The 15,915-nt window shown below is 33.6% G+C and overlaps 1 protein-coding gene across 2 annotated transcripts in view; it reads left to right on the top strand.

The window, feature by feature from the left end:
* The window catches only part of Aqr (aquarius intron-binding spliceosomal factor), a 112,468-nt gene that overhangs the window by 57,736 nt on the left and 38,817 nt on the right, over positions 1–15,915 (top strand). Inside the window, exons 17-20 of one of the 2 annotated variants that reach the window (XM_077799559.1) lie at positions 4,533–4,711; positions 9,188–9,355; positions 10,897–11,066; positions 14,421–14,662. In XM_077799559.1, the coding sequence (XP_077655685.1) occupies positions 4,533–4,711; positions 9,188–9,355; positions 10,897–11,066; positions 14,421–14,662 (759 nt within the window). The remainder of the gene's footprint in view (positions 1–4,532; positions 4,712–9,187; positions 9,356–10,896; positions 11,067–14,420; positions 14,663–15,915) is intronic. The other variant, XM_077799560.1, reaches the window with a different exon arrangement.

Raw genomic sequence — 15,915 nt, 5'->3', positions numbered from 1 at the left:
CACAGTTCTATTTTTTAATTAATTATTATGTGAAAAGTTATTCTGGGTGAGACTGTAAAACACAAGACAGAGTATTTTTGACTTAATAATTAGTTGAGTCAGTAAGCAGGCTAGCACTGTGAAATTTGTATACCCACTGGCTGATCATCCCTGCCCACAGCTTAGCTGAAATTTTTGCCCATTGTTCGGACCCTGCGGGAGTGCTTGATCAGAAAACTTACTTACAATTTATCATTACCTTGAGTTTATATGTTTAGATTCAGACCCTAGTTTTGGCCAAATAGGGACTTATTAACTAGCAGTTCAATAAATAGAATTCACTTATATTTTATTTAAATGCCAAATACAACAAAAATAATACTTATGGCCTATTAATAGAGGAAATTTTTTAAAGTTATATCATTTTAAGATTTGAGGGGGGGTCACTTCTGGAGTTAATTCATTCATACTTATACTATTAAATTTTTCAAAATTTGCAATCTTAATTCCCATCTCTGAAAAATAGTTGTTTCTATATAGCATGTATCTTGAAGATGAAAAAGTAGTACAGGCATTTTCACTTACTACATGATGATCATATTTTCAGGCTGCTAAAATCACTGGGCAGTGATAAGAGGAGGGAGCAGAAATTTGTACTTTTTAATGCTTTGTGTTTCAAATCTTTTGTAAGAAAAAGGAATAAAGGGAGCAGATTAGTGGTTCCCTCGGGTGGGAACAGGGATTGATTGCTGTTGGACAAGAGGGACCTTTTTTAAGGATGATAGAAATGTTCTAAGATTGTGTTGATAGATGTACATCTCTATTAATTTACTAAAAATCCTTGAATTGTACATTTACAGTGAATGGATTCTATAATATGTAAACTATACTGAAATAAAACTAGGAGGAAGTGATAGATAGAACACTGCTTTACAAGGGATTGTTCTATTGCTAACCAAGTCATTGGATTGCAGATCCTTTGTTATTAGTTTCTCTTTTTGATGTTATGAAGTTCTGTAACTTGTTGCTATGACACAAAGCCTTTACATTATATGTATTTTGTTTTCATTAGCTTTTAATGTTTGGCAATACTTTCTAGTTTGGGAGTGCTAGAGTTCTTGTGTCACAGATTTCCCCAATACACTATTCAATGTAAAAACAAAAGTGCAGATTAGACTAACTAACATAAGAAAGAATGGGTATTTGGATGTTAATGGTTCTAATTATTGTAGTTAGCTTATTTTTTCCTCCAATCCATGACATCTTCTTTTATTTAAATGTTATTCTCAGAGAAGATGTTTGCCTATATATATTTGTGTGTGTGTCTGTATAACCATTTGTTTGCGTGTTTAAAATTATGACTGTGTATTTGAAGTAGCATATAGAAATGCTTGAAGTATAGAAAATAGAAATATTAGCAATTGAGGCTATTTGATGAAGAAGGCAAAAGAATAGAATTTGGAGGGAAATGGATGGCATTAGAGCAGATTATGCTAAGTGAAGCTAGTCAATCTTTAAAAAACAAATACCAAATGACTCCTTTGATATAAGGGGAGTAAACAAGGACAGGGTAGGGATGAAGAGCTTGAGAAGAAGATTTACATTAAACAGGGATGAGAGGTGGGAGGGAAAGGGAGTGAGAAGGGAAATTGCATGGAAATGGAAGGTGATCCTCAGGGTTATACAAAATGTCATATAAGAGGAAAGGAGGGGTAAGACAAGATAATACAAATGGAAGAAATGATTTACAGTAGAAGGGGTAGAGAGAGAAAAGGGGAGGGGAGGGGAGGGGAGGGGAGGGGGGATGGTAGAGAATAGGACAGACAGCAGAATACATCAGACACTAGAAAGGCAATATGTCAATCAATGGAAGGGTAACTGATGTGATACAGCAATCTGTATACGGGGTAAAAGCGGGAGTTCATAATCCACTTGAATCAAACCGTGTAATATGATGTATTAAGAACTATGTAATGTTATGAACGACCAATAAAAAAAAAGTTACTAATAAAAAAAAAGAAATTATAAAAAAAAAAGAGTATAAAGTCAAACTAAGTAAAGCTGTCCTTCAGAAATGAAGGAGAGATACTGAGGGTGTGCATCACCTGCCTTATGAGAAATGTTAAGGGGAATTCTTCAAGCTAAAACAAAAGGATGCAAATTAGTAACATGAAAAGACCCTTATAACTAAAGTGATTTTAATCAAGGAAAATACTTCTTAATTTCAAATTATATTACAAAACTGCTGTAATCAGAACAGTATGGTACATGCATAAAGACAAAGACCAATAGACAATTAGAAAGCCCAGGAATAAATCCATACATATACAATTAATCTTTCACACATGTGTCAAAATATACAACAAGAAAGGATAGTCTTTTCATAAATGGTATTCGAAAAACTAGATATTCATGTGCCAAAAACAAAAAGGAAATTGAATGCCTGTCTTCTACCATTCTCAAAAGTGAACTCAAAGTAGATTAAAGATTTAAACATGGGGCTGGGGATGTGGCTCAAGTGGTAATGCACTCGCCTGGCATGCGCAGAGCGCTAGGTTCGATTCTCAGCACCACATAAAAAAATAAAATAAAGATGTTGTGTCCACTGGAAAACTAAAAAAAAATAAATATTAAAAAAATTCTCTCTCTCTCTCTCTCTCTCTCTCTTTAAAAAAAAAAAAAAAGATTTAAACATAAGACCTGAATTTATAGAAGAAAACATAGAGGAAAAGTTCCATGACATTGGTCTTAGCAGTGATTTTTTTTTTTTTTTTTTTTTTTTTTTTGAACAGGGAGAGAGATACAGCAGCAAAAGTGCAGGCAACAAAAGCAAAAATAAAAATAGTGAGATTACACTAAGCTAACAAGTTTCTGTCCAAAAAAGGAAACAAGAATATAAAAAGATAGCACCTCTAGAATGGGAGAAAATATTTGTAAGCCATAAATTATAATAATGGGTTAATATTAAAAATATATAAGGGATTCCCATATAGCTCAATACAAAACAAAACAATAATATCCAAACAATTGAAAAAAAGGCAAAGCATCTGAATAGACATTTTTTCCAAAAAAGGTATGCAGATGACAGATGACCAAAAGATATATGAAAATGTATTCAGCATTACTAATTGCTAGGGGAGTGCAAATCAAAACCACAATGAGATTTTCACCTCATAGCTGTTATGATGACTGTTATCAAAAAGTCAAAACATAAGAGTTGGTGAAGATGTGGAAAAAAGGGAAACCCTATGTACTATTGGTGGCAATGTCAATTAGTGTAGCCATTATGGGAAGTATGGCTACAGTATGGAAATTCCTCAAAAATTAAAAGTAGAACTATTGGTCCAGCAATCCCACTCTGTTTATATAGTCAAGGAAATATAATCACTGTACAAAGAAATACCTGCACTTCCATGTTAATTGCCGAATTGTACACAATAGCCAAGATATGGAAACAACCCGTGTGCATCAATGGATGAATAAAAAAATGTGAATATATGGCATATATGCATGTATACATGGTAGAATATTACTCAGCTTTAAAAAGGAAGAAAATCCTACCATTTTTTATAATATGGATGAACTTGGAATACATTATACTAAATGAAATAAGCCCTATTCAGAAAGGCAAATACGGATGATTTTACTTATATGTCAAATCTGAAAAAGTAGAACTCAGAAGCGGAGTAAAAGTTGACTGTTGGGGATTGAGGTGAGTGAAATGTGAAAATGGTAGTCAAGGGGTACAAACTTTTAGTTATAAGATCTGGAAATTCTAGCCAGACATGGTAGCACATGCCTGTAAATCCCAGTGGCTCAGGAGGCTGAGGCAGGAGGATCATAGGTTCAAAGCCAGCCTCAGCATCTTAGTGAGGCCCTAAACAACTCAGCAAGATCCTGTCTCAAAATAAAAAATAAAAATGGTTTGGGATGAGGTTCAGTGGTTAAGTACCCTGGGTTCAGTCCCCATTACAAAAAAAAAAAAAAAAAACAGATTTGTAAGTTCTATAGATGCAATATACAGCATAGCAACTATAGTTAATAATAATGTTTTATATATTTGATTTGCTAGACAAATAGAGTGTAAGTATTCTCATAATACAAAAAAAAGGTAACTGTGGTGATAGATATGTTAATTTAGCTTGACTTCAGTTGAGATTTTAAGTGTGTATACAAACATTCCTTAATATACATTTGACTGTCAGTTACACCTTAACAGAGTAGAGATTAAATTGTGTTGAAGTATTTTATTTTTCTTTTTAATAAAATGACTACACTCCAGAATGCTTTAATATGTATAATGTTATTATTTTTTTCAGAGGCGAGGGAATATTCCTCTACTTTCCTTTCTTTCCTAGGCCATATTTGCCTGTTTTATACTATCATATATACTTTCTGTATATTGAGACTTTTTTACATAAGTTTAAAAATAAGGATTGCTAATGTTAATACCTAAATACTAGTAAAACATGTATTCTTAATAGTTTTACTTGTCTGAAAGTTTGGGAGAATTTATTTTTGTTTGATTAATCATCTATTTCTTTGATTTTCAGGCAATCTGAGTACGGTGGTGTAGTGTTTGGTGGTTGGGCACGAATGGCCCAGCCCATTGTGGCTTTCACTGTAGTTGAGGTTGCCAAACCCAACATAGGTGAAAACTGGCCAACTCGAGTTCGTGCAGATGTCACCATCAATTTGAATGTCAGAGATCACATCAAAGACGAATGGGAAGGTAATTTTATATTTGAAATGCTAAAGTTGCCTTTGGCTTTTTTAGTTTGTAGATTTTTCACTTAAGAGTATTAGCAAAGTACTTTACTAAATGTTACCCTTTTTTCTTTTTTTGAATATTTTTTAGTTGTAGTTGAACACAATACCTTTATTTTATTTATTTATTTTTATGTGATGCTGAGGATCGAACCCAATGCCTCACACATGCTAGGCAAGCGCTCTACCACTGAACCACAATCTCAGCCACTGTATTCTTTTTTAAATAAAGATTTTTCTGGGCTGGAGCTGTAGCTCAGTGGTAGAGCACCCACCTCGCACGTGTGAGGTGCTGGATTCGATCCTCAGAACCACATAAAAATAAACAAAGATATTGTGTTCAGCTACAACTTTAAAAAAAAAATCCATGATTTAAAAAAATAATAATAAAGATTTTTCTTAAACTTTTATTAAATCTTATCCTTGAAATTTGATTTAAAGGAAGGCAGTTGTTCTTCTAATTATTAGTAGTAAAAATACCAAGGATCATTCAAGAATATTGAAGTATCCCAAATATTTTAATAAAAAGAATAAGATCATATATGTATCCCAATGTTTTGGAAATTGCAGTTTGCAGAGCTGAGAGGAGAACATTTTAAGTCATAAGTTAGGATAATGTGAATTGATAGGGACAATTCAAAAAGAATAAATACAATAGTGTTCATTTTAGAAATGGAGAATACCCACATATTATTAGCACACATGTTCAGTATAAGAAAGGAAAATTGGTATTTTTCAGGAGATAAAAGCAGCCAAAGTGAAAAGTATAGGGATGTGTATACTTTGTGAAGAATAAAGATTAAGAAAGGAGTTTGGGGAAAGGAAATACAGTGAAATAACTCAAAAAGAAATAATAGTTTATTTTCACCAAAGTGAGGAAGGCAGATTTTCAAAAAAGTCAGTGAAATCAAAAATTTATTCAAAGGTACATACATAACAGTTATAGAGAAATGAAACCAGTGATTTTTTCCCTGTTTTTTACTAGGCAAGATTTTAGGGATCAGAGTTCTATGTCACAATTCTTTCCAGAGGCAGACATGTTCAAAGTTAGCAAGTCAGAATTAAAACATCACTAACACCTGTGCCAGAAGTGGCTCATGAGCCGATTTTTAATTGGCACTTTTATATTTTCCCCCCAGCTGTCTGTGAGACTCTTACTTGCTGCCCTGTTGTGAGAAATAGTAGCCAGTAGGTTTAATCTCCTGCTACCTTCTTTGCATGCCAGAAGGAAAAGGATACTCCCTTAATGGATCAGTTTTCAGAAATTATTGCTCCCTACATAGCTGTCAACATATGGAACATATGATATATTTATCAAGGAATTCAGCAATGAAGCTGGCCAAATGTTTAACAAATGGCTAATCTAGTGAGTATAGTTTGTGACAGATTGTTTTTTTGACTCCTATATCCTTTAAAAGAGTTCCAGTCTGTTGTAATACACATCTAGAATGACTTGCACCTTAATTATTGCTGAACCTTGAGAAAGACATTAAGTTGGTGGAGAAACTTAAGGAGATATTAAACACTTCTTCTACACAGAGTGTATCCCTGTGAATAGTAATGTTTGGGATTGAATTCAGGGACACTCGACTGCTGAGCCACATCCCAGCTTTATTTTGTATTTTATTTAGAAACAGGGTCTCACTGAGTTGCTTAGCCCCTCACCATTGCTAAGGCTGGCTTTGAACTCGTGATCTTCCTGCCTCAGCCTCCTGAGCTGCTGGAATTACAGATGTGCACCACCATACCTGGCCAATGGTTGGGAATTTTAAGTTTTTTCATAGACATTTATAAATGACAGGTGACCCATATGCATTATAATGTTAAGGGGGAGGAAAGGGTGTTTTACTCAGAAACTCCTATTTCCCCCTTGGCAGTTGCTATCAGAAACCTGAAATAGATTTTTCTGTTTTATTTCCTCCTTCCCTCCCTCCCTTCTTTCCATCCTTGCTGTCTTTGTATTTCAATCAGTCTTTCTGTTTTTCTTTTTAAAATAGGCCTTTGGTAGAATAATAAATAGTGGGTATATGTTGATGAGTAAGCAATAAAGTATTTAGGGATTAGTGATTCATATTATGGAATATTGTGGTAAGAAAATGCATTTTTTTATAGACCAGGGTTCAGACTTAGATCCTATATTGATCACATAAGGGATAACCAGGTAGGAAATTGGAGCAAAAAATGAGAGAGAGGCCCTGCAAATATTAATGAATGTTGTCTTATAAAAATAGAGAATAGTTTGAAGTTTTCAAAATAGAAATCATGAAACATTCATCTTGTCCCTTCAAGAAAATTTGAAACTCAGGTCCTTATCATTTTTATTACCTACATTTAAAATTAAGAAGGCAGAATTAATGAAACTGAAGGCTGGATTTTCTCTAGAAAGCACAGCCAGGAGAGGGTGGATACAAATGATTAAAAAGAGACAGGTAGTTGAGCTCATTATAATGTAGGTTTTAAGAAAGGTACATCTACAATTTATCTTAGATCACAGGAGAATAATCTGCTTTTGAAAGGAACAGATAGTCATACCTTAGTAATGCTAAAAATTGACCTCTACATTAGGAGAAACTTGTCAAAGCCACTCTTTGTCTCTTAGACTTGTAAGTTTTGATGGGTTGTGCAGATTAGAAGTCATGGCGGTACTATAACACAGATAGTAGAATGGTTTGCTTTGTTCTCCTTGCATATCCTGCTTCTTTGCATAGAATGTCAGAATTAAGTGTTTCTAGCTTTATCCACACTTGCACATGCTACAAAAGAAAATTGATTCGAATACTATTAGCCACACATCATATTGGTGATTTAATTTAGTTGTATATCTTCTTACCAATGTTTTGAGCAAGCAAACTATTTAAATTTACAGTTATGTATATAGTGGCTAACAAAAATGGATCAAGGGACTGGGGTTGTGGCTCAGTAGTAAAATGCTTGCCTAGCATGTGTGAGGCACTGGGTTCGATTCTCAGCACCATATATAAATGAATAAATAAAATAACGGTCCATTGACAACTAAAAAAATATTTTTAAAAAATGGATCAGAAAAGCAATGACAATTAAATTGCTTAACATTACACGTTATGTGGTATAGTCCCTGTCATGTAGTATCTGTGTTTTTTAAAAAATTTTGTTTGTATGTATGTGTGTGTGTGTGTGTGTGTGTGTGTGTGTGTGTATGTATGTGTATAGATAGATAGATAGCATCACATAAAAATAAAGGCTGAGAATCAAAGCCAGTGCCTCACATGTGCAAGGCAAGCACTCTTACCACCAAGCTACAACCCCAGGCAATAGAGCTAGGAAGTCATTTTTCTTTTCTTTCTTTTTTTTTTTTTTTTGTATTGGGAATTGAACCCAGGAACACTTTACCACCACAGAGCTATATCCCCCACCCGAGTCCATCTTTAGAAACAGGGTCTCATTAAGTTGCTTAGGTCCTTGCTGAGTTGCTGAAACTGGCTTCAAACTTTGGATATTTCTGCCTCGGCCTCCTGAGTCACTGGGATTATGGGCATGCATCACCATGCCTGGCTATTTGAGTCTATTATTTGATCTGATGGCTGTGAAACTTTGAACTTTGACACAAATCTCTTTTTTTGTTTGTTTGGTGCTCGCGCGTGTGTGTGTGTGTGTGTGTGTGTGTGTGTGTGTGTGTGTGTGTTACCAGATATTAATCTCAGGGGCATTCTATCACTGAGCCACATCCCTAGCTCTATTTTTGTATTTTATTTAGAGACAGGGTCTCACTGCGTACTTAGCACCTCGCTTTTTGCTGAGGCTGGCTTTGAACTCAAGATTCTCCTACCTGAGCCACTGGGATTACCATGCCTGGCTCAAATCTTCTAGTTTTTGACATTCACTTACAAAAGTGTTCACTATTTGCATCTAAATCTATATATATTTAACCATATTTCTCATGGTATTATCTGTAAACAATCTTTTTGTGCCTTGATGAATTATTCTTGATTGACCTGTTTTAATGCAATACAGTTAGGCTGTATTTGGAATGACACTGATAGGTGGCTTAAATTGATGTTAGAAACCTACTTTAAAAAAAAGAAACCTGCTAAGTATGATGCATATGAGTTACATGGCAACCACATTTTTGGTTATTTACTAAGAATGTTAAAAATAAGAATGATGATGAGCATCCAATTTTGGAGTATGACTTAAAAGGCTTATTCAATAATGAATTCATGATATAAAAGTTTCTAATTTAATATAAAAGAAGTTTCAATATAATTATTGCTGTGAGATATTAAGTATTAAAAGTTATAGGAAAACTCATAATTGTATACAATGCAAATATGATCATTGGTCACCCTTAATATTTAAAATTGTTTTTTAATATCTGTTCCTTATAAAAGGTTGAGAATTTGCCAACAAAAGACTAAAACAATGAAGTTCTAAAAAATAAAAATGTCTTTTTATGTTTTACTAGGTCTTCGTAAACATGATGTATGTTTTCTAATTACTGTGCGTCCCACAAAACCTTATGGCACAAAGTTTGACCGGAGAAGACCATTCATCGAGCAGGTTGGCCTGGTTTATGTCAGAGGCTGTGAAATCCAGGGCATGCTGGATGATAAAGGGCGTGTCATTGAGGATGGTACGAGGGTCTGTCTCTTTGAAATTGTGTGTACAGAATAAGTTTCTTTGCCTTTTTTCTTTTTGCTTCTTAAGTAAAATTCTTAGTTGTGTACATACTAATTCAACATAAAGAGTATATAAAGGATGTGTAAGGTACCTGCTTCAAAGTTTTAGAAATAAGTACTATGGTTCAAATCTTCTGTGTTAGATGTAAAATATTACCCCATAAATATGCACAATTATGTGTCAAGTATTTTTGTAAAAGTTTCTGTGTTAGATACTGGAAAGGATAGGATCTTTTTGAAATCACATTTATTCAAAACTATCGTTTTATAATACTTTTTTGTAATACTATTGCTTTGAAAAATTCCTGAACAATTCTTGTAATTGTTAAAGCTTTTTTTATATTCAGTGATATATTTATCTAATTGTTTTCTTAAGTTTTACTGTGTTGATTCATTACAGTAATGGTTCTCAACTGGAAACAATACTGCTCGGCATTTGGAAATATGTAGTGATACAAAAATTGTCAAATGACTAGGGTAAGGGTGGTTAATGACAGGCTGTTGGCATTTTGTGGGTGAGGTCCAGGGATGTTAAACAGAATTATTGTATAGACAGAATGACCCTGCCTGAGATGACAGCATATTTTCACTTAAAAACTGCTTTACAGGGTTAGTCACCTCTTATATGCTTATCACTAATTGTTCCTTTGAAATTCTTTCTTCTGTTGTCCTAACTTCCTTTATAAAAAATACCTCTTAAATTATGAGTACTCCCAAGACTAATGTTTATTTTACAACTTGGTTGATAAAGTTCCCTTAAAACTTAAATCAGCTTCTATCATCTATGATTTTGAGATCACATCACTGCTAAACTGCTGCTGTCTGGGCTATTCATCTCTAGAATAGAAGGAAATGGAGACTGGGTAGAATAAACATAAGGCTACATAATGGAACTACAATTTGAGGTCTAAGACCCCAAAAGAGGAGAGAAGGCAAAGGGACAAAAAGAAGCATTTGGGCTTTCAGCCATTAATACCCCATTTTTCTGTATATATAAAATTTTCTTTTATTCTGGTAATAGTAGACAGAATGTAGAAGGTTGAGGAGAGTGATCAGCCTCTGTCAAATTAGGAATAGAGAATTTTTATCCCTTAAATCTCTTAAGTATGAAATTTAATTACTCTGAAAATATTTATGAGTACTTACTGTATGTAAAGCCCTAGTAGGAGCTATGAGTGACTGGCAAGATAAGTTCTTTGATTTCTAAGAGCTCCAATATTAGTTGGGGATATATACAAATAGTTGCAGTTCACAGCATTGCATCGTAAATATTATGTGACTTGAAATGAATCATAAAAATCTATAGAGAAAGGAGAAAATGCTTTCAGCTTCTTGGAATATGAAGTGGATAAGTAGAGGGCATTTCAGTGAGAAGAATGGTTAGAGTTAAGTCTGGATGGTCTATCCAATTTTTTTTTTTTTTTCCTAGAAAAGAAATACTGTTAACTTACTTCAGTATTTGAAAAGTATTTAACAAACTTTTAAAAATGTTTAGGACCTGAACCCAGACCCAATCTTAGAGGAGAATCAAGAACGTTTAGAGTATTTTTGGATCCAAACCAGTATCAACAGGATATGACCAATACTATACAAAATGGAGCAGAAGATGTATATGAAACTTTCAATATAATAATGAGGAGAAAACCAAAGGAAAATAACTTTAAGGTATTGTTTTGGCTATATAACTAAAAGTACTTATGTCACAATTTAAATAATCTTAAGACAAAATGCATTAATGTTGGGTATAAAAGATTTGTTAAGCAAATAATAATCACTTTAATTTTATTCTAAATAATATTCTTAAATTCTTAACATTGATTAATAATTTAAGGAAATTAATTTGTTAAATCTGTTTTGTTTTTTGAAAAATAAAAAACTTAAAATATGAATGGAGGTTTTTTTCAAAAGGTCACCCTGTTGTCTATCTTTTTTTAATATTGGGTACTCAGTTTATATCCCAGGATGAAGTGAAGAAAACTGTTTACTTATTTACTAGAATTTCTCTTTTATATCAAAAGTAGATGTATATCCAAATGTGGAACCCCAAGGCTCTTAATTACTCTGATATATAATATATCTGTACTTTATTCATTAGTGGCAAGGAGAGATTTAGGGACTTATGATTTTACTTTTATAATTTTGTGGGGAGAAGAGTTTAAGGAAGATTTTTAAAATTATTACTTGAAACTATATTATAAACCTTAAACATTGAGCATATCTAGCATTTGATAACATCTAGATTTTGTGGAAAGTGCCCTTCTTTCCTCTGTACCCCAAAAATGCAGAGTTTCTTGTACATTCCTATTACTTTATTACCTCTTCTTACCCATTGTTATGAAAACAAACCAGAAACCTGTCAAATAAAGAAACTTTCTCACTATAAAAATAAAAGAACCATCTCTCCCTATTGTTGAAGACAAGAACAGTGGAGATATTCTTGATTTCTTTTTGTTTAAACTACACATGCAATCCATCAATAATTTGATTAGCTTACTACCTCCACTGATGCCATGTCTAGACACCTTCAATTCTCCCATCCCTGCATCATTCTTGTGAGATACTTCCATTCCACTATTCCACTATTCTCCACCTTGTAGCTGAATAATCCTTTTAAAATGTAAATTATACTTTGGTTCCCCTTTGCAACATTCTTTAATGTTTCCTGTCATTTAGGAAATTCTTACCATAATTCAGAAGGCCTTGCCATATATGTCCTCTGGCTTCCTCTCTTATTTTCTTTTATCTCTTTTATTTCTTTTATCTCACTAAATAAAAGCCACACCATTTTTTCCTTTCTTTTTTTTTTCTTTTTTGCTGTTCCTTAATAATCCAAGATTGCACATAGTGTTCCCTCTCCATAGATGGTCTTTCTTGGTATTTGCATGTTTTTTTCCTTAATTGCACATGAACAACTGAGTTTAAATGCCAACTGGTAAGAGAAGCCTTCCTTGGCAACCTTACTTGAAGTAGGTAAGATTACCTACTTATCCCTTCTCAGTATTCTCTATCCTATTAGCTCTATTTGTTTTTCAAACTCCTTGACATACCTGATAATTATATATTTACTAATCTGACGTCACCGTTAGATGGCAAGATTATGAGGGCAAGATCTTTGTCTTTCAACATAGTCTTAACACCTAGAGCTATGCCTGGTATATAGTATGTGCTTAACAAATATTTTTTGAGTGAATGAAGGACAGTCTCACATTTAGTCAGTTTTCAGTAAATGAATCTCAATCACTTTACTTTAAACAAAAAATCCTTTCCTATATGTATTTATTTAATGCTTATAAAGATGAATAAAACACAACTTATACCTTTAGAGAGCTTAACTACTAACAAGGGAAATTAGAAATATAAACAAATAACTACCATGAAAGATTAGAAGGTGCCAAAAGCCATAAGAAGGGTACACATGAAGGTATCAGGGAGTTTAGAAGAGACATCGAGGTTCTGATCAAACAAAGGGGGAACTTGCCTGTTTGGGGAAAGAAAGAATACTTTTTTTGTATCTTGGGTGTTTTCTTGTTTACCTGAGCAGCATCCCACATTTCCTTCTTTCTTTTCCAGTTCCTACAGCCTATTCTGATCTGTATATTTCACTTCTTCCTAGACAGTTGTATGTGTCTCTTCCCTAGTTTCCTCATAATTACCTGTATTTCATACCTTTCCTCCTATTCTTAACACTGATCATTTTAGTCTTGCTTCTCAGAACATTTCTGTGACTTTCTATTAATGATGACATAAATCAGAGTGCTTCAGAAATTCTTTACTTGAGCTAAATTAAAGTGCCACTGTCCTTCATGAAACCTTTTCTAATGTTAAAAGCCTGCCCCGCATCCATATCTCTCATCCACTATGAACTATATTCTTCTTGTATTTTGTAGTGTTCTTTACTGTCGGCCACATTCTGCTGCTTTGTTCTTGCCAAGTTTGGTCTTTTGTTTAAATCAGGGTATATGTATAGTGAAGGACATATTTTATCTCCCTGCTAGAATTACAATTTCCTTACAGGGCAGAGCTTTCATCTTATTCATCAGTGTTATATGAACATACTCATTAATCTGTCTGTATATCCATGCATGCATCCCATATTCAAACTGTTCTAGGTCCCTCCTACTCTGAAAATTATATTTTAGTTGAGAGTTAAACAAATGACAAACAAGTAATGAAGTATATGAACCAAGCGAATTTCAGATAGTGAAAAAGGCAAGTATATAAAACCAGGCACTAAGATTAACATAGTCTATCCTGTGATTTTTAAATTGGGTTTTGTAGCAATTACCATTTAAAACAACATTGATTTGGTTATTTTATTCTTTGAAATTAATAGCCTAATTTCTATATGTAGGATAGATTACTTTGTTGAGGTGATTTTTATAAGAATCTGCCTTGGCTTTTGGTAATTCCTTTTGACAGTATATATGTATTAGCTACTATAATAACTTTTTGTTGTAGTCCTGATTCTTTATTCTGTAATTTTACTTGACATTTTCTTAATTTTTATAATTTTGTTTACTTTATTGTTATTTCTCGCCATGCTAATTTTAGTATTTCTGAGTTGTGATGTGTTTCATGATTTAGGCATACACTAATGTGCTCTAGTTTTATGTGACTTTAACATAAGAACTCTGGATTATAAGAGAAGACGACTGCAGGAGTTTCTAAGGAAGCCTTTTCTTTGGTTCTGTAATGTTTTCATGCTATTGGGTTGACATGAGTCTGATTTTTTTCCTACTCAATAGGAGTTAAGTGGTAAATTCATTTATGTCATTCTAAGTGAACTCAATGGATAAACTGTTCTTTCTAAGTTTGGTCTTTTGTTTAAATCAGGGTATGGTATCAGCTGAAAATATAGCTGTTGATTCAGTCTAGCCAAGCACCTGTCAGCAGAAAATAGCTTCTTACCCTGAAACACTTGGGAATTCTGGATTAGTGCAGCCAGCTCTGCATTCCAGTGAAGTGCAAATGTTTGAGATGTCTTATTGACACAATCCTTTTCTGTCCTTTTACTGACAGGCTGTGCTGGAGACTATTCGAAACCTGATGAATACTGATTGTGTGGTACCTGACTGGCTGCATGATATCATTTTAGGTTATGGGGACCCAAGTAGTGCCCATTATTCAAAAATGCCCAATCAGATTGCTACCCTTGATTTCAATGATACATTTCTCTCCATTGAACATTTAAAAGCCAGCTTTCCTGGTCATAATGTTAAAGTAACTGTGGATGACCCAGCTCTACAGATACCCCCTTTCAGGTAAAGTCAGACCTAGATGTACTCCTTTCAAGCCTTCTATAGTCTGTGATAGGCCATTAGCACCAATGGCTAAAGTGAATTTTAAGTTATTTTATCAGGTTTTTGTTTTGACAGCCCCTACATATAATCACTGAAATAAGTTATTATATTTTACTCTTAGGGCAGAAGCTATTTTAAAATCACAATTAAAGTAGCTTCATGTCTTATAAAAAAAAATCAGTAAAAGGACTGGAGATATAACTCAGTTTGTATAGTGCTTGCTTCACATGCACAAGGCCCTGCATTTGGTCCCCAGCACCACAAAACAAAAGCAAAAACAAAAATCAGTAAATGTGTGTTGTCTGGAGAAAATGAAATATAGTGTCTGATGAAATATTTCTTTGCATTTTACATATAATCTGATATATTTTCTTCTTTTGGGGGGGGCAGTGGTGGGGATTGAACTCAGGGCCTCACATATGCTAAGCAAGCACTTCACCACTGAGCCATAGCCCTAGTCCCCTTAATCTGATATATTTTCTAATTAATACACATAGCCATCTGATGTTGAACTTTATTTTGACTTTAGGAAATTCTTTTTTTCTTTTACCCTTGCTTGCTTTCACAGATTTTAAATACAGGTTGAGTATCATTTATTTAAATGCTTGGAACCAGAAGTGTTTTAGATTTCAGAGTTTTTCAGACTTCAGGATATTTTCATAGATTTACTGGTTGAGCATTGTTAATCTGAAAATCTAAAATGTCAAATGTTTCAAAATCCAGAACTTTTTTTCCATATGTTTTATTGGTGTATTATAGTTGTAGATAATGGAGGGGTTTTATGCATTCATATGTGCACACAGTATAACAATAGAATTTGGCTAGTATCATTCTCCATGATTTTTCCTTTTCCTCCTCTTTTCTCTCTTCCTGATCTCTTTCCTCTACTCTATTGTTCCTCCCTTTGGTTTTCATGAGACCCTTGCCCCTAATTTTCTTTTTTTTTTTCTTCTCTAGCTTTCACATATGAGAAAAAAAAAATATGACCCTTGATTTCTGAGTTTGGCTTATTTCACTTAACCTAATAATCTCAAGTTCCGTCCATTTTTCTGCAAATGACATAATTTCGTTTTTCTTTATGACAATAAAACTCCCATTGTGCATATATACTACATTTTCGTTATTCATCTATTGACAGATACCTAGGCGGTTTCATAGTTTGATTATTGTGAACTGTTCTGCATGGGTATATATTATCACTACAGTATGATGAC

The sequence above is a fragment of the Urocitellus parryii genome, chromosome 6, assembly GCF_045843805.1.
Source record: "Urocitellus parryii isolate mUroPar1 chromosome 6, mUroPar1.hap1, whole genome shotgun sequence".
Taxonomy (NCBI): Eukaryota; Metazoa; Chordata; class Mammalia; order Rodentia; family Sciuridae; genus Urocitellus; species Urocitellus parryii.
The sequence above is the reverse complement of the archived record's forward strand: the minus strand, read 5'-3'. Positions and strand labels throughout refer to the sequence as shown.